Raw genomic sequence first — 19,200 nt, 5'->3', positions numbered from 1 at the left:
TCTATATGAAAATAAATTAATTCAAACTATTATGTTAAATGGTATCGCAAAATTCTTTAAACTGTAAAGATATAAAGTGTTTAATTTCGTTATCATTCACCCCTACGGCACTCAAAATCAGTTTGCTATATCCGTAAATTCGTTACATCCTAATTCGTTATAACCGTACAATTTGCAAAGATTTGTTAAAAACTTTACCGAGAAGTAAAAAAACAACTTTGCTATATCGGAGAAATCGCATTATCTGTTAACAACTTAATTAGGGTCCGTACTCTGCAGATGCCATATATAGTTTACTTTGGATTTATTTGGGAATTTCTTTTGGGGTCAACTGTACGCACTGAAGTGTGAAGCAGACCAGGTTTTATTTATCTTATCATCTTACTGCCTGTAATGCCTGCCCCTTGTATATTTCAAATACACATGTGGTGTCTGCTTTTAGGGGTTTACTTCTGATCTTGGTTTACTCTCCGCTCAGTGTCCACTCTAGGTTTACTTTGACTCTGACTTCAAACAGGTAAAATCGAAGTAAACCCAGCGGAAACCCAGAGAGTAAACCCAGTGTCTAGCTGAGGTTTACTTTCTATTAGGTAGGATCTGATCGGTACTGTACATGATCCCCAGGGTGTCGCTGAACATTAAATAATATAAATGTTTTCTCCCTTTGAGACACTCTGACTTTCAAGATCTTAAAATATCAATTATTTTATAACACTCATATGTAGTGTTTGACCCATGTGGTTAATTCCTAGCCAAATGATGACCCTGCTTTGTTGAGGACTTTATAATTGCCCCAATTAAATATAACATTTTTTTATCTTAAAGATCATAATGCAATTTCAAAAAAAGTCCTTGTGTACATCTAGGGAAATATACCATTCAAGAAATGATTTTACTACTGTAAAAATCTGAATCTAGAAGATTGTGCAATGTTTGATATTTTTTATTTCAATTAGTTTAACCTTGAATATTAATCGATGATCCCCAGGAAAAAAAATGAAATTTCTTATCTTATCTCAAAAGGTCATTTGTCAATTTATAGAATGTTTTAGATCACAATAAAGTTTAATAAGATAGGAAGCCTTGATACGCTTCTCCTGAATACCCGAATCATATCTAGTTTGGGTATTGTTTTAAAATGCATGAAAAACTATAGTACTAGGTTATTTCATTTAGGATACAGTCATTTTAGCATCTATTCATTTAGGTAATTGACCCCTACCTTGAAAATTAGATTTCAGAAATTTGATTGGGCATATACAGGACAACCCCATTCATGTTTCAAGAGATAATTTGTTTTATTGAAAATTTTTAGAACAATGCTTTTTTAGGGACAAAAGTTATCTTTTAGAATCTCATTGTCCCCGGATGAAAATAACATTTGTGCAACATTATTGTGCAGCTATAAGGCACCCCATTCATATTTCACATCTATAGAACAGTCCCTATCATTTACCAAGATATGATGTGTCTATTCATTTAATCATAAGAGTATTCTGGTGAGTTGTTGATTTCTATTGTTCTGCTCATCACGGAAAAGATCTGTAGAAACACGTTTTGGACAAAAGAATATGACAACCACTGCACTGGCAAGGAATACCCTATGAACGACGGAACAAGACAGACTGAAAAAAAGGCACAGGTACTCGATAATTGTAAACCGTTTTCTTGTTTGTGTTATAAAATTGCACATGTGCAAACCACACACTTTGGCAGATATATCGAGCAATGTCAATGATCGAATGGATTTTGAAAAACAGAGCGGTTATTGTAGTTGTACCATAGCTTGGAGAGTTTTCTATTGTTAAAAGTGTGGGTTATATGTACATACCCCACACTTTTTTAAAACTCCGCCCACTATCTCGAGTAAAAACGACACCAACAAAATTGTTTTTAGCGCGTCCATAATACTCCACAGTAAGAACTTCTTCCAGATCAAAATTGCCAAAACTCAACACGGATAAATTACTCGACTAACTTAGTTTATCGAATAAATCTCATTTTTAGCTCGAGACAAAACAATATCGGCAATGGCTTTGTCAGAAAGACTCCATTTTAATATTTCTTTCTATGTGTTCGGACCTGTAGAGAAACGCGTTTTAAATGAAATAGGGGTATCCTGTTTCAAGGTTTTATAGAAAGTCAATCACGTGATAGGAAATCGTTTGAATAGAAAACTTGTTTTGTGGACAGAGTGAATAGTGGTAGCCAATCGAATTTGACATTAACCATTCACAGTTCCGCGACATGCATTTCTCAAATACTATTTTTTTTTTGCTTATTGATTATTTTTTTTTTCAAAATATATATGTACATGTTTTTTCAGCCACTTTTAAAAAACATACATTGATACAGAGTATCAAATAAGATTTTAAAAAAAACTTATTACCTTCATCAATTTAAATTTAATTTCAATTGCTTAAACAGACTGAAGCATTGTGCAATTTAGGGTTCGTACATATGAAATTGCGTTAATAAGTTTAATTCTTTGAAGCAAATATCGATACTATAAGTCGGAAAATGAATGAATATGAAATACAAATATAACAATGAGAGGTCGATCTTTTCATTAGGGCTATGAATTATTTAAAAAAATGAAGAATAATTAATCTTTGTCGGAGATAGAAACTTTAAGTCAATTTGGAAATTCACGAAGTACAATGAACAGATATGAAGAACAACGCATTGGCACCGTATTGTTTAGAGGCAAGTCCACTCCCGATATTACTATAATTATAAGATATAATGAATAATCGTAAACTATGGTACAAGTAACTTACCCCATTCAATATTGTCGATTATGTGTAGATACCCGATGGGCGGGGTCATATCGACACTCGGGAGCTACGCTCCCTCGTGTCATTATGACCACGCCCATCTGGTATCTGCACATAACCAACAATATTATATGGGGTAACTACTACAAACCGATGGAAAAATGGAGCGTCTTTGTAGAAACCAATGGAAACGATATTAGCAGCAGATATGTAATCTTATCGCATTTGTTACACCTGATTGCACACCAAAATACCATGGTCGATGTATAATATTCTATACGCCGTCTTATCCTCTGCTTTTTTTACGTCCATTTTCTGTTTGTCTGTATTGCCATGACACCTGTTTTTGATGGTACAATTCTCCTGTTTTGGAATTAGTGCATGAATTTATAAGTCTATTGCGACAAAGTCACAAAGGTGATATAAATAGTTATTTTTATTAGCGTTAAGCAACTTAAACAGTAAACGTCATTTCATGAATAATTGATTTTGATAATTATGTCAAAATCTAGTGTTCAGTATTTTGATCCAGGTTTAAAGGGAGGGAGGACATTGATCAGGCGACTTTTGTTAATTGCATGACAGTATTTTTAGAATCTTTAATAAAAGTTTTATGTTCATTTTTATAGGCTGACATATACTGATTAGTTGTAAAATTTCCTAATTGAAAATATGTAAGTTGAGATAATTTTAACGTTTTTAATTTTAGAAATGTAGATGCTAAAATTCATACTTGATAACAAAAAAAAATGGTGTACTTAATGCACGATATTTTATTGATATTGTCTACATCGCATTATTGGCCAACACCGAGTCGACATTGTGTTAATATCGTGTTAACATTTGAGCACCCCCTAAAACAATCATAGATCAATTGATCATGTACTGTTGCATTTAAACCGAATTATATGAATATTTAACGTTATCAATATCAGTACTATTACAAGATTTGTATTTATATATTCAATTTCCTTGGCAAATAATTCTTTTTTGGTTACCAGTAAAATTTTGAACATTTTAACTTGACTGTATTGAATTTGACTTTGTTCAAATAGTTAATACTGTGCTTGATTACAATGCAGCAGCAAAGACTGCTTTTAAATTGCTTTAATATATAGCTTTTATTATTATGTAGAGAATCACAATATCTCAAGAAAATGTGATTAATGATCAACTTTTGTATTTTTTTTAATTCTAAATCGCAGTCTTCCAGTATACAGAAAACTGTGGGTTTTTAATTTCAAATTCCTAGAATTATTTCATTGAATTCATCTGCATCATTTATGATTTATTTTGATTGATTTACACGGACTGGTGCATTTTAAAAGGAATATTTTAAAAAGAAACACACTTTTTTCTCACTTGAAGTTTTTTTTATTGCAAATCCCTATTTCCATTTTAGTTGATTTACACGGAATGGTACATTTTAAAATGAATGTTGTGTACAGCAAACCACACTGCGTTTTACTTAAAGGGGTATGGTCACGATTCTAATCAAATTATTTTTCTCTGTTTTAAGCCGGGCTCTGCTGAAAGCAGAGTCCTGGTTGTAGGCAGGCAAGTCGCCAATGTTACTATAAATAACACAACTTCAAAAGTAAACAAAAAACCAAACAGCGTCAACGTAAAAGCTTCCGCTATACCAAATAGTTACACAAAGAGCCACGTTTTGTCAAAAGTGTTGGCATTTTGTTTCTTTTATTTTAATTTCGAGAGAATTGTCTATCTTTTTTAGTGTTCTTATTAATAACTTGTTTTAAAAACAAGACTATGCATTTTGGATACATACAATGAACATGAAATTTCATGAACTCATTTGCTGCGCGTTGAAGAAATGGGGATTGAATATATAACGCTTGTTGCAAAATTCAAGGCAGCAACTGTTAAACTTTTTTCTACTATACAGACAAATTTTTGTTTATAGCCGCTTACAGAACTTGGTCGAGAGAGATGTTCAGTCCTTACCACACACTATATACATAAAGACACACCAAAAGAGCCCGGCTTTCAGTACTTCAGTACTTTGATTATTATCTACAATGTTTTATGAATACATTTCTAATGATCAAATGAAATTTGAGAGTCAGTCGTAGAGTTACAAGCAAGATACATGGCCCACAATTCTTTGTCATGTAATCAAGGCTCGTGCCCTATTTTTGTTAACATTGGTTCCATATACCAGTAAAAATCGTTTTCAACCTGCTTTGTTTAAATTGTTATTCATTTTAAGCATAAATAAACAGTTCTTAACGTTTAAAACTTTCATTTTAGGTCTAAAACTGGGATTTTTTCACTTCAACATTCAAAATGTAAACAAAAAGCTTTGTAGAATTGAAAAGAATTGCAAGCCCTGTAGCTCGCTAAAAACCCTACGAATGACACTCAAATTTTGAATGCCAAAATCGTGACCATGCCCATTAAAAATTCAGAAAGTTCTTTTATTGCAATTCCCTGCACCGTTTTGATTGATTCACTGAATGGTTCATTATATTTTTATAAATGTATGGATTGATGCTCCGGTGCATTTTAAAATTATATATTGATGAACAGGGAATGACACATTATGAAGTAAATATTTTAAAAGACTTCTTTCTTTGAAATCCATTACCCTACATTATTTGTGTTTATTTTGTATAAATTGTTACAGACTGGTACTTTTTTAAAATTGATATTTCATATCAACGTTTAAGAGCCCTTTGTACGTTCAATCAAACGTACCTGTGCTATTTAGTCATCTCTAACATTGTCCGACATTTCAGATATCAGTTGGGTGGATAACACAGGCTTATCCTGTCATCATGACTTGAGTTTTATCAACATTTAATTTAAACCCATCAACCAAGACGTATCAGGAGATGAACAGGAAAAAAATGATAACAAACATAGATCTAACAATTTTCATTTGAAATTTTATTAATTTTAATGTTACGTTAGGTTCCAAGAAAATACAATACATTTCCGAATACATATCTATAACATTTGCAATATTAAAATTTGCGTTAATCTCAAAGAAAATGTTAAAACACAAAATGTAACCTTTACTTTTAATCACTCAACATTTGTAAAAATGTATCATCATAACAGAGAAAATTGCACCAGTAATCAAGACCCCAGCGAAGCTGGTAATGGACTGGACCAGTATATATCACTATGTAAAAAAATGACAATAACAAACCGTCAACCAACTATCTATTCCAAATTTGACGATGTTAAAATATTTGCCTCCTTCAATCACCTTTTCCTCTCAAGTTATAATATTATACATTATTAGCAAACAAAGTATCATTTATTCACAAATGTGTTTAATAAATAAATGAATATTCTATAATTATGTATGTTCTCTATACTATACAGTACCATATGAGTAAGCTTTTGTTATGGCTTTGATCAAGTCACGAGGGCTTTGTATTGCACATTCTATTAAGACCGATTTGTGGGTAACTACCTTATATACAAATAAATTATATTTCTAATTTTCATTGGTTTTAAGAAAACCAGGTAAAATTCAGATTCTTAAGAATTGTCCCTTCACAATGAGTCTTTACCGTCAACGCGGGGGTGTTAAGGAAGCATATGGGCAATTTAGCGTCTTATTTTGACTGTTATATTCAAAATCGTGAAATTAAATAATTATTTTGAATAAGATCAAAAACTTAGAATTATCCTTTACAGTAGATGTCAGTGCAATCAAATCGGGTAGTACATCAGTGCCACATTGGTGCATTATCACGTGACAACTATAAATAGCTTACGTATATTCCTTAACATAAAATGAGATAGAACAACACTACCCCGTGGTTTCCAAAATAAAATAAGCGTACCAAGAGAAAGCAAAACATCTCAGTTTAATCAAAACCGCTGCTAGAATCCTATGTTTGTCCTTATTAAAAAGTTATTTATCCGGTTCTAGTAAAACCTTCCCAACTTTTATATAGTTTGCACGGAAAACGGCAAATTGCATCAAATCACCACACAACATGGGATTCTAGCAGCACTTTTCAAGTTAGGCATTGATCAAACTAACGATACTAATAAAATTTCAAGTTCAATATATACGGGGTAGTGTTGTTCTAGTCGGATTTTCACATCGTAAACAACGACAGAGGAAAGCCTGGCCGAGAAATAAAAGCAAATTTACATACCTTTTAGCGAATGATTGATAAAACTAACATCTCCCCCAGTATTCTTATGTTCAGTCCTCAATAAATCACACCACAATACTTTATTAGAGTTCTTAGATTAGTTATATTTTGAATATGTTTACAATGCTTTCCGATCAAATTCACACGACATTCAACTTTCAGTCATGACGTCATCAATGTGTAAATCTACGTAACACAAACTAATTTCTGGAAGTATTTTTTATTTGTTTTAGATCTACGTTTCGTTGCTTAGATATTTGAATATGTACATAATAACTAAGATTTGTGATTTCACGGAATTACAGGCAACTCAGATTCCATATGCTTCCTTAACACCCCCGCGAACTGATCTTGATCGTCTGCTTTGGATAATTTCGCATATATCTTAAGAAATCAGGCTGACTGAGTTTAGCTAGTGCACCACAATAACTAGGTATTTGAAATAGGACTGTCTAATCGGGTAATCATATAACATAACTAATATAGACATCATTATACAATAAATATGTGACTATATGGACCCCTGCCCAGCGATATCGATCAAAGACACAGAGAAATGATATCAACCTCGCAAGTTCAGTCTATATCAGTCTACATCAAAATATTGTTGAAAATGATTTTTAGAACAACATAAATACAGTGTATCGTAATACACAAACTGGAAGGAAGTTTAGTTTGCGCTGAAAATTAGGAGGCTAAAGAAACAGTACTATAAAACTACTGAATTATTAAAATTGTTCATTTTCTTCTTAAAAACCTTCCACCACAAAATATAATCTCTACTAAACTCTGTATATACCTAATATTATGTTAACAATTTTTTTGATATGATATATATGGCATTGTAAAATATAGATTAATTAATCGAATCAATATATAATGCAAATTTTTTAGATGAGAGATGACATAAAATAGTTACCAAAAAGAGAGGAGCGAACTTCTTTAAGCATCTGCGTAGTTCAATGTAGTTTTGTTATGGTTAATCATGAAGCAAAGATGAACTTTCTTATGTTATGAAGAAATATGGTCAAAGGGGTTTCATATTTTATCTTTAATTGTTTCATAAAGGTTTAGTATTAAAGTTATACATATATTTACTTCCTGCGTCATTTTTGTTTCTTCTAAGAAACTTTCACAATACTTACGCAAAGTATACTCAGGTTATGTTATTTGATACTAAAACATTCGATTTCCACAAGATGGTCATAATTTATGCTTCATGTTTTATTGATTAAGTTACACTGTTGGAATTAACTTGATCGATAAAAATTTCAACCAGTAGAATTTGTCACTTTACATCAACCAACTAAATTGATGATTTTCTTTAATTTACGCTAAGCCTGTATATTTATGAAAACCACGCAGTGGTAAGCAGTGTAGAGACGAGAATTATGGCAGGCGTTGTTGTGCTTCTGTTTTTTGTCTGTACATCGTCGTTGGCCATTATGAGTAAGGATTTCAAAGCAAACTCTCTTCACGATGACAAACTGTTTAATGATTCCCTAGTTTTGGAGAGTCCTTCTAGGTCTGTCCTTTACTGCGCCTCTATGTGTGGGCCAAATTGCAGATATTATGGATTCAACTTTGAGACGAAGAAATGTAGAGTTCACACTTGTTCTACACTGGTCAATTCCAAGGAGGAGGAAGGCTGGAGATACTATTTGTCTAATGACTCGGATTGTAAACGTAAAATGATCTAAATATTATTCAAACATCAATGTTGCTGTTACGTTTAAAAGCTAAATTGAATGCATGAATGTTGCTTATATCCTGTTGTCTTTAATCAATGGTATGAAAGAGGTTAAAAACAGTAAGATGGATATTTTATGTGGTAGGTATTAAATTAAATGCTTTGTACTTTCTGAAGACGGTCAATATAATTGTGAGATTCACAATGGTACTGGTGATTTATATATATATATATATATATATATATATATATATATATATATATATATATATATATATATATATATATTTATTCAATAAATCCTTTGTTCTTGGTACCGGGGATGAATAAACACAAAAATAAGTCCAATGCTTAAACAACTTTTCTCTATAGCGCTTTCGCCGTACCGGGCTCTTCAGTAGATGAAGAAAGCAAAATCTAAAGCTACTACTAAACTACTTAAGAAACTATAAAAAAGAACAGCTACATTATAAACATTTCTTAAAGAAGGTGTTGCTACTATCGCCGATCGCTCTAAAGTCCTTTAAAGGTTCTTTTTTATAGTTTCTTAAGTAGTTTAGTAGTAGCTTTAGATTTTGTTTTCTTTGTTTTGTACTCTCATGTAATTTATTTTTTTGTCCTGAAGAAGGGACTGGTTGTCCCGAAAATTTGACAATTTCTATTGTTCGTGTCGTTAGCCATTTTTAGCGCTTTATATATTCAGTTTACTGGTTTATTATCTATATATTTGATCCGACACTTTAAAGATGCCTAGTGTTGTTGATTCTATTCAGTGCTTTATATATATATAAAGCACTGAATATATATATATATATATATATATATATATATATATATATATATATATATATATATATATATATATATATATATATATATATGCATTACTTTAGAAAATGTTGTTCTAAATTTAAGGTAAATCTGTTATTGATCATCGCTCAAACGTGCTATATATAAAACAATTTGCTAGATGAAAAAGAAAACTTATGGTCGAAAATGTGAATAAAGCGTCTTGCAATTTCTTTGTTATTAACTAAATTACAAATTCATTACATTAACTGGAATTTTCAAAGATACGTAGTTAATAGACAATAGATCAATAACATGTATGTTTAGTTATATTGATTCGTTATGTAGATGGTTTACGGATAGAGCTAAAATAATTTCAAAATCTCCAAATCATGGCTGTAACTAAGTTTAAATGTGCAATGTGTCTGTTTTATACTTAGCTAAAGACTGCCAGGCGGTGTATCAGGCTGGACACAGACGTTCTGGTGTTTATAAAATTTACCCAGCAGGGGGCGCTAGCACGGACGTCGTCTGCGACATGGAAACAATGGAAGGAGGATGGACAGTAAGTTAAAACAATCACAATGTGTCAATCACAAACATGCTCAATGTTAGATGCGATCAACATATGACACTTAAGAATTTGGTGATATAAATATGGTAGTCCGTTTAGGTAGACTTTTTCAAATCAAAATAATATGATTTGTTATATCTAGTTGATATGTAGAGCAACTCCTTCTGATTGACATATTATTCAAGGAATATTGAATCATTCTATGGGTATGGGATGTTAAGTTTCATGTTGTGATCTAATCTAATGATGTGGTTGACAGTATAATATTAAAGACACATTTTGAATGTAATTACAACTTTTTAACTATTTTCTATTACTTATATTAATATAATTTGCAACATTCGGACAAAAATATCTTTTATTTTTGACATACATTTATTCATTTCGTATTGATGTCGTAAATTGATGGAACGTTTCGGACTAAACGTTACGACATAAAATTTTATTATAGACACTTGAAATTGTCAAAATATATTGCCAAAATTTCTCATGTCACTAATGACATGATAATTGATCACTTGGGTTTTTATCGAACCATTACCAGCTTTATAAAATATGGTTATATTTTTCTTCAGAATATTCAGAATCGATTCGATGGATCTGTAAATTTCAATAGGAACTGGAACGATTACAAAAATGGATTTGGTTTGGCTACTGGTGAATACTGGATTGGTAAGCGTTATTATTATTATTAGGGTCCAACGGAAGACCCTCTTGTTTTTCTTCGGTTTCTTTTTATAATTAGGGTCTTCCGTTTTCAACGGAAGACCCTTTTGTTTTTCTACGGTTTCTTTTTTTTCTTATTAGGGTCTTCCGTTTCCAACGGAAGACCCTTTTGTTTTTCTACGGTTTCTTTTTTTTCTTATTCTTATTATTATTATTCTTTTTATTTTTTTTCCAACTCAAATATTTCAAAAACGCTTGCATTGATTGTTTTGAAATTTACAGGTTTTATGTGTTTTTAAAAGATCTCTATGATATGAAAAAATAATTTGATGACGTCATCAAATTCGTCAGATATTGACGTTTTTCACGTTTTAAAAAGTGATTTTGTCCGGAGCTTTTCTCATTTTTTATTTAAGATAAAGCTATGAGATTTACAGAGAAGGTAGAACTACCGTTTTACTTATGACATAAGGCTGGAAACTCAATTCGGACACTTCCGGTCGAAACCGGAAGCAAAACCAATTTTTGTGAATTTTTATGTTTTTCAATTTTAAAAATTTTACGTACGTATCTTACAGTAATTTGTATGCTGAGTTCAAAACTGAAATCCTTTTGAAAATCAGACGATGCATTACAGAGATATAGGGGTTTAAAAATTGATTTTTCCGGAAATTTTGTTTCCGCGTCCTTGGTTTAAAAAATACTGTAATGTTCAAAGTAAAATTAACTCGTTCCAAAAATAATTGCTAAGTCGTACTTGAACACATTCGGATTTTTTTTTTGTTAAGTCGTTCTTGAAATCGGAAAGGTTTTTGTTAAGTCGTACTTAAAATTATTCGTTTTTTATTAAGTCGTACCAGGAATAATTCGACTTTTTTCATCTTTTTTTATTTTAGTTACTATTGTTATTGGTTTAAGAGCTCTGCTTCTTACAGGAACTTCCAGCTTTACTTCCGACATTAACGGAAGACCCACTCGTTGCTTTGCAACGAGCTTTGCTCTAGTTCTTATTATTATTATTCTTTTTATTTTTTTTCCAACTCAAATATTTCAAAAACGCTTGCATCGATTGTTTTGAAATTTACAGGTGTAATGTGTATCTAAAAGATCTCTATGATATGAAAAAAATATTTGATGACGTCATCAATTTCGTCAGATATTGACGTTTTTCACGTTTTAAAAAGTGATTTTGTCCGGAGCTTTTCTCATTTTTGATTTAAGATAAAGCTATGAGATTTACAGAGAAGGTAGAACTATTGTTTTACTTATGACATAAGGCTGGAAACTCAATTCTGACACTTCCGGTCGAAACCGGAAGCAAAACCAATTTTTTTGAATTTTCATGTTTTTCAATTTTAAAAATTTTACGTACGTACGTATCTTACAGTAATTTTCATGCTGAGTTTAAAACTGAAATCCGTTTTAAAATCGGACGATGCATTACAGAGATATCGGGGTTTAAAAATTGATTTTTCCGGAAATTTTGGTCCTTGGTTTAAAAAATAGCGTTTTGTTTAAAGTGAAATTAACTCGTACCAAAAATAATTGCTCAGTCTTACTTAAACACATTCGGATTTTTTTTGTTAAGTCGTTCTTGAAATCAGAAAGGTTTTTGTTAAGTCGTACTTAAAATGATTCGGATATTGTTAAGTCGTACCAGGAATAATTCGATTCTTTTCATCTTTTTATTTTAGTTACTCTTGTTATTGGTTTAGAAGCTCTGCTTCTTACAGGAACTTCCAGCTTTACATCCGACATTAACGGAAGACCCACTCAATGCTTTGCAACGAGCTTTGCTCTAGTTATTTTATTTTTTATTTTTTTTTGACTCCTTCTCGGCTTTATATCTCAAAAAGTTTTCATCCGATTTCAATGAAATTTTCAGAGCTTTTGTAAAGTTACCGTGCCTCAAAGATGTTGAAGTTTCAGCATTTACATCACCTCTGTTCAAATTTGGCGGCCATTTTTAAATTATAAAAAACTGATTTTGTCCGGAGGAAATCTCTGTTAACTTTAAAGATATCGCTTTGAAATTTTTACAGATGAAAGATGTATCAATTCTTTAATGTACTGGGGGTTTAAAATTGTGTTCATCAATTTTGCTCAAAACCGAAAGCAGTTCCAATTTTTGGAAATTTTCATTTTTTTTAACAAAATAAGACAATACTACAGTCTTATAGAACTTAACATGGTGAATTCAAATCTGAAATCCGTTTGAAAATCGGACGATGCATTACAGAGATATCGGGGTTTAAAAATTGATTTTTCCAGAAATTTTGATTCTGCGTCCTTGGTTTAAAAAAATAGCGTAATGTTCAAAGTAAAATTAATTCGTACAAAAAATAATTGTTAAGTCGTGCTTGAACACATTCGGATTTTTTTTGTCAAGTCGTTCTTGTTATCAGAAAGGTTTTTGTTAATTCGTACTTAAAATCATTCGGATTTTGTTAAGTCGTACCAGGAATAATTCGATTTTTTCATCTTTTTATTTTAGTTACTCTTGTTGTTGGTTTAAGAGCTCTGCTTCTTACAGGAACTTCCGGCTTTACTTCCGACATTAACGGAAGACCCACTCGTTGCTTTGCAACGAGCTTTGCTCTAGTTATTATTATTATTATTATTATTATTATTATTATCTTCATCATTATTATTATATTTCAAAATGGTTATTATATAACGACTTACGCAAGCTTTTTAGAAGCCACTTTAGGCTGCGTATTTTTAATGACACAGATTTCTTTAAAACATTTCTCTGTAACTTTCCCTGACAATGTGCTCAATTCACATTTAAAACTTTCAGGATAAACGAACTGAACATTCACACTGACTTTAATTTTTATATAAAATTTTAAAACAGTGACATATAGTTCCGATGGGCCGGGTGTGAAAATAAAATGTTATATTTCAATGTGTGTATGTTCAATTGAAACACATGTCACTATCATAATTGTCACCCATTGTAAGCAGATCTATTTTTGTATTCTTATGAAGCAGAATTTATTAAAAAAACTTGAACGTGAAAACGCAAATCACTCGCTGTGGCCTTCAACTCAACATTCATGTATATCGACGACGTATCATCAATTGACAATTGTTCTTTCCATACTTACGTCGACTCGATATATCCCAGTGAACTTGAAATAAAATATACTACAGAGTCGGCGTCATCCGATGACTTCATATTTTCTATAGTAAACTTTCCTTACGTATGTAGCAATATAACTTCAATCACCTGCATATAGTGTTTTTGTCTCTCAGTTGATTCGATACGCAAAGGCATGCTCTTCGTATGAACAGTTTCTAAGACGAGGCAAGCTACTGACAAACAAGTTGATAAAACAGGACTATCAACAGTCTCGCTTGAAGTCATCTTTTTGTAAGTTCTATGGTTGATTTATGGTACGACTTTCTCAGCAAATACAATCTTCCACTGGGTCGCACGCTGACTGACGTTTTTCATACTTATTGTTAGACCATAATTTAATACCTAATTGTATACGCACTTTTCCTATCCCCCCCCCCCATTACTTCAAAGAGCACACGACAGGTGTGACCGTTCAGCAGGGGATGCTCACTACTTCTAGGCACCTGATCCTACCTCTATCTTTTTTTTAGGTCCGTGTTGCTCTTCTTTGAATTTGTATTTCGTTTTATGGATCTTTGAGATGGTTCACGGTTTGTTATTGTTATCTTTTCATGATTTTCTTACTTACTTATATGGAAGATATATCAAAACGTTTCAGGTTGTTGAAAAAACATGTTATTACTTCGTTACAATAGATTCTAAAATCTGTGAAGTCAAATAGGATTTTATGAATAAATTCAACATTTTCATTTATGGAGTCTGATTTAAACAATTCAATCAATTGTTCATCACATATTAGTATAGAAGTTTAATGAGCAAGTTTTGAAACAAAAAAGAAACATATGCACATAAATAATTATTTCTTATTGGTCATGTTCTAACAAAAATAATGTACTTATCTTTCGTTTTAGGTGATTTACTTTAACTTACTATTACTTTGATAGGGTAGCTTCTCACTCACACAATCACTCATACATACTGAGTTGATACTTTGATTCACGAAGAACCTCTAACAAGAAGGAACAGTTCAATATATTAAAAATTGAACGACTTCACAATTTTAGAAATGAAGTTGAACTTTTTCACAATTTTTTTAAAATAAAGGCCTTGTTGAATGACATGTATATCATATACCTAGTAGTGTATCAGCCCTGATACACGTGTTTTGGACTAGGTGAGACAGCAACCGGAAGCTAGGGCTGTATCGCCCTCATGGCTGATATTTCTCTGTCTCAACCCGTCGTTAGGGGTGTGTATTGCCCTCAAATTTGAAATCGATAATTCCCTTATATCTCTGCTTTAGATGAAAATTAGTTTGTGAAATAACGATAGAATAACGAATAAATAATACGAAGCATCACCTTACACGTCTGAATATTTTTATTTATTGCCGAAAATTGAAAAATAATATTTCAAAAATAGCGCCAAAGACTTATATGTATCTTAGTAAGGGGAGGTAACCTACACAACGGTTGTGTATTTAGAACAAAAGCACGTTTTATTTAATATCAATCAACATTTAAATTATGAAGGATATAGAGAAGGATGGAACGAGACTTAAACTTAAAAAACCAGAGTAAAGACTGTAAAAATTTTGTGGTTCAAGTAATGGACGTTCTTATGAACGTTCTCAAACAACTTGCTATACCAACTTATGTATTTTTATACATGGAATCTGACAGGAAACTAACGAAATCCCAATGAAAGAATTAAATCATTACGAAGCTGCGTAGGATTGAAGTTTCTCTCTCGATAATTTGAATTCTAGAAGACAATGATTCATTCTAGACGACTAAATCCCTTCTACTGTATTTCAAATAACGATTGTTTGTCAACAAAGTCCGGAAACTCTTACAATTTTTAACACATATAAAAGGAAATAAAAACGAACAAGTTTTGTAAATCCGAAAAAAATCTATAGCTTTTTCATGATAAATTATATTCCTTATTTGGAATTTGAATAAAAGTCTTTTTAGATTTTAGATATATGATATAAACAACATTACATTGTTGTTTTGATCTCGGCCCTGGTATCAGCCCGAGCAGATGGTATCGGCCCAAGCCCTTCCGCTCGGGCTGATACCAGAGCCGAGATCAAAACAACAGTGTGATATTCTATATATATCATACATATATTGACTAGGGTTAGCCTTTGGTTGAAGAAGTTTTGGCTGACGCAAAGTAGATGATACTATTTATTCTTTCTAATAGGAATAATATAATCAATATTGCCAGAATTTTTTTTCAATAAACAACTAAAAGTAGAACATAAGATATGTTTAAACAAATCTCCGCTATTTTGTCAGCATAGACATAACGAGTTTAATATTGCACTTAGACCATTTCATAAACATCATCCGGTGATATTATGCCCCTGTATGAATTATGCTACCTGTTTTTACTATTTATAAACCTTGGGGCTTTCTATTAAACTGGCATTGTCAGATTTACTGGTGTTGCCTTCGTCGTCTATCGCTGCATTGCGCGTTGCAGGCTAGCCATTGCCGATTGTAAGAACAAAATATGGCGTCGAGGTTATATTTGTAATTTAAATATTCCCAAAACAATTTTTAATCAATTTTTGGTAGTACAGTTACGTGGAAAATGCTAGAAAATCTTCGATGCGTTGAAGCTAAGGGCTAAAGTATTTGATTACGCATCACCCGTTTGATAAAGCAAAGGTTTATTAGCTTTTTCTGCTGGGCTTAATAATATATTAACAGTTTTCTGATGTCAACACCCAGTTCATCGGTACATTCATACTTGTAATTCATTGATGTCTTATATTTTGTAGGAAATGATGTCATTCATGAGTTGACAAAAACTAATACCAGCTCATTGTATGTATCAATAACCCTTACAAACGATACCACCTTGTTTGAACTGTATGAGACCTTCTCAGTTTCCAGCGAAAATGACAATTATAGGTTATTTGTTGAAGGACAGGCGAGTGGCACCCTTGGTATGTAATATCTAATTTGAAAGGAAGTTCTCTTTGACTCATATTTTGTAGTTATATATATATATATATATATATATATATATATATATATATATATATATATATATATATATATATATATATATATATATATATATATATATATATATATATTTAAGTCCCTCATTTCTTTTAAAGAGTTTGACCAGTCCCATAAAAATATATTTTAAAACATTCCACAAAAATCATAAAAATGTTCTTTGACATACAAGTTTGAATTGTTTTATTTTTAATAAAAAAAATTTCAAATTGTTATTACTATTATGTTAGATATCATAAAAATACTTTGAAATATTCAGATGGTTCTGTTGCTTTTTACCAGGTAATATGATGGTCCTATCATCTGATATACACCGCACAAATAAGGGCATGGTATTCACTACACTAGACAGAGATAATGACAGGAACCCTAATACGAATTGTGCTTCAGCATGGAAGGGCGGCTGGTGGTTCAATAGCTGTTCTTTTGTTTTCCTGAATGGCCCCTATGCGTCATCATCTTGGTTATATCCTTGGAAACCGTTAACAGGAGATATGATTAAGAAAACATCTATGATGTTAAGGCGAAGATAAAAGAGAAACTATCCGGCTATAAACATATTTAAAGGATGAACTTGCTACATATGCTTTAAATGTTCTCAAAAACAGCACTGTTACATGTATAACAAAAGTATTTTTTTTAAGTAACGGTAAATCAAAGGTATCACAATGTATTACAAAAATTTTGAGAATAAAATACCAAAGAAAACATCATAAGAAAAATGCATGATAGGCAACATTGTTTTTTATTATACATTCATGTTAAATACTGATATTTAAATACTGTTTAAATGCAGTTGGTAATGCGTTTTATTACCATCAGCGTTAGAAACACACTTGGCAACGGGTAACACAACGAACTGTTACACGCGCGTAAATTATGCGCGTACGGTTCGCCGTAGAATTCACTTAATTTTTATAAAAAGGAGGAACATTTTCTTGAAAAATAAGACATTCACGTTCGCGTTGGTTGACAATGGTTTTCTCGGTGTGTCAATTCCAACAGTTACCATCCCAAACAGGCACTATTTATATATTATAATTATACTTTCATGTTAAATACTGAAATTTTATGATTTGACGCAGTTGATAATCTTTTCTATTACTCTCAGCGTTACCAACACTCTTGGCAACGGGTAACACAATGAATTGTTATATGCGCATAATTTATGCGCGTACGGTCCGCCATATAATTCACGTCATTCCTATAAAAAAGCAGTTAAGTTTTCTTTAAAATTAAGACATTAAGTATAATAAAAAAATAGTGCCTGTTTGGGAGGGTAAGAGTTGAAATTGACACCCCGAGAAAACCATTGTCAACTTTATTGGTCTTGCAATTTTCTCACATAGTAAATATACCAAGTTTAGATATGTATTTAGACATACCTTGACTTTGGGCTTGGGGAATTATCGAAGTTAATTATTGTGTATTTGAAACTCTCATAAATTGAAGGTCAAAGTATATTCAAAGTATATTTACACTAACAAACGTAACATTTTGTTTGGGATTTCTTTAAAAAGGTCAAATAAATAATGTCAAACTGCATCACATTTTCTACAGAATACACTGTTTCTCTTGATTTAAAGAGGGAAGGGTCAGCTCTGTCAAAACAGTAGACAAAGGTTGCTATGATAACCTTTATTATCAATGTGAAAATTATGCTTCATCTAATTATCTCATGTTTTAATAAAACGGAACGTATATTACAATCTATTGTTGGTTATGATACGTGTATATAACGAGTGCATTAGGTTATGAAAAGAAATCATTATTTCAAATTTACGGCGACATAAAATAGGTAATCGTTTAAACCAACAAATGCGATGGGTTGGAATTCAACATAAGAAAACCATTTGACTTGAGAATTGAATGCTGAAGCTAATTTTCCTCGTCTGTTTTTTTTTCTTTCATTTCTAAAACATTTCAGTAAAAGCATAGAAGTTGTGCATGCACCGAAAGTTCGATTCTTTTTACTGGAGCTTGTGTGTTCAAGATGTGTCAGAAATCATACCATATCGACTCGAAATTTGAATTTTATTTTTGGATCAAGCGAATTTGAATGACTTAAGTTGTTAATGAATATTTAAGATAGTTTTATAGAAATAAATAGGTAGTGAACATACTTTATGTACAGAATCATACAACTGACAAATAATGCGTCCGTCTTAGCTCTGAATGTTAGGAAATGTTCACTCTTGTTGTGATCTAAGAGCATTTTATGAAATGAGCCACAAAAGGAAATAGAAATGTTTGGTGGAACTTAAGATGTTAAAATACTCTTTAAATAAAACGATGCATTGATGGCAAAGAAATATCAACTTTTATTTTATCTGTTCAAGATATATAGTTCGCACCGTCTTATTTGATCGATTTCTAGCCAAATTTACAGAAATTCGTGGTCATTCCATGCTCTTGCTGAAAGCCACGCTGATATGT

The 19,200-nt window shown here is 31.6% G+C and overlaps 1 protein-coding gene across 1 annotated transcript; it reads left to right on the top strand.

Moving 5' to 3' along the window:
• Positions 1–8,310: 8,310 nt before the first annotated feature.
• LOC128173549 (microfibril-associated glycoprotein 4-like) lies at positions 8,311–17,608 on the top strand. The gene is made up of 5 exons (XM_052839259.1): positions 8,311–8,605; positions 9,839–9,963; positions 10,548–10,644; positions 16,518–16,685; positions 17,047–17,608. Exons 1-5 carry the CDS (start codon positions 8,311–8,313, stop codon positions 17,295–17,297), a joined length of 936 nt encoding a protein of 311 aa, XP_052695219.1. The 3' UTR covers positions 17,298–17,608.
• The last annotated feature ends 1,592 nt before the right edge of the window (positions 17,609–19,200 follow it).

This window comes from Crassostrea angulata, chromosome 1 (genome assembly GCF_025612915.1).
Source record: "Crassostrea angulata isolate pt1a10 chromosome 1, ASM2561291v2, whole genome shotgun sequence".
In the NCBI taxonomy this organism is placed as follows: Eukaryota; Metazoa; Mollusca; class Bivalvia; order Ostreida; family Ostreidae; genus Magallana; species Magallana angulata.
This window is presented reverse-complemented; position numbering and strand designations above follow the sequence as displayed.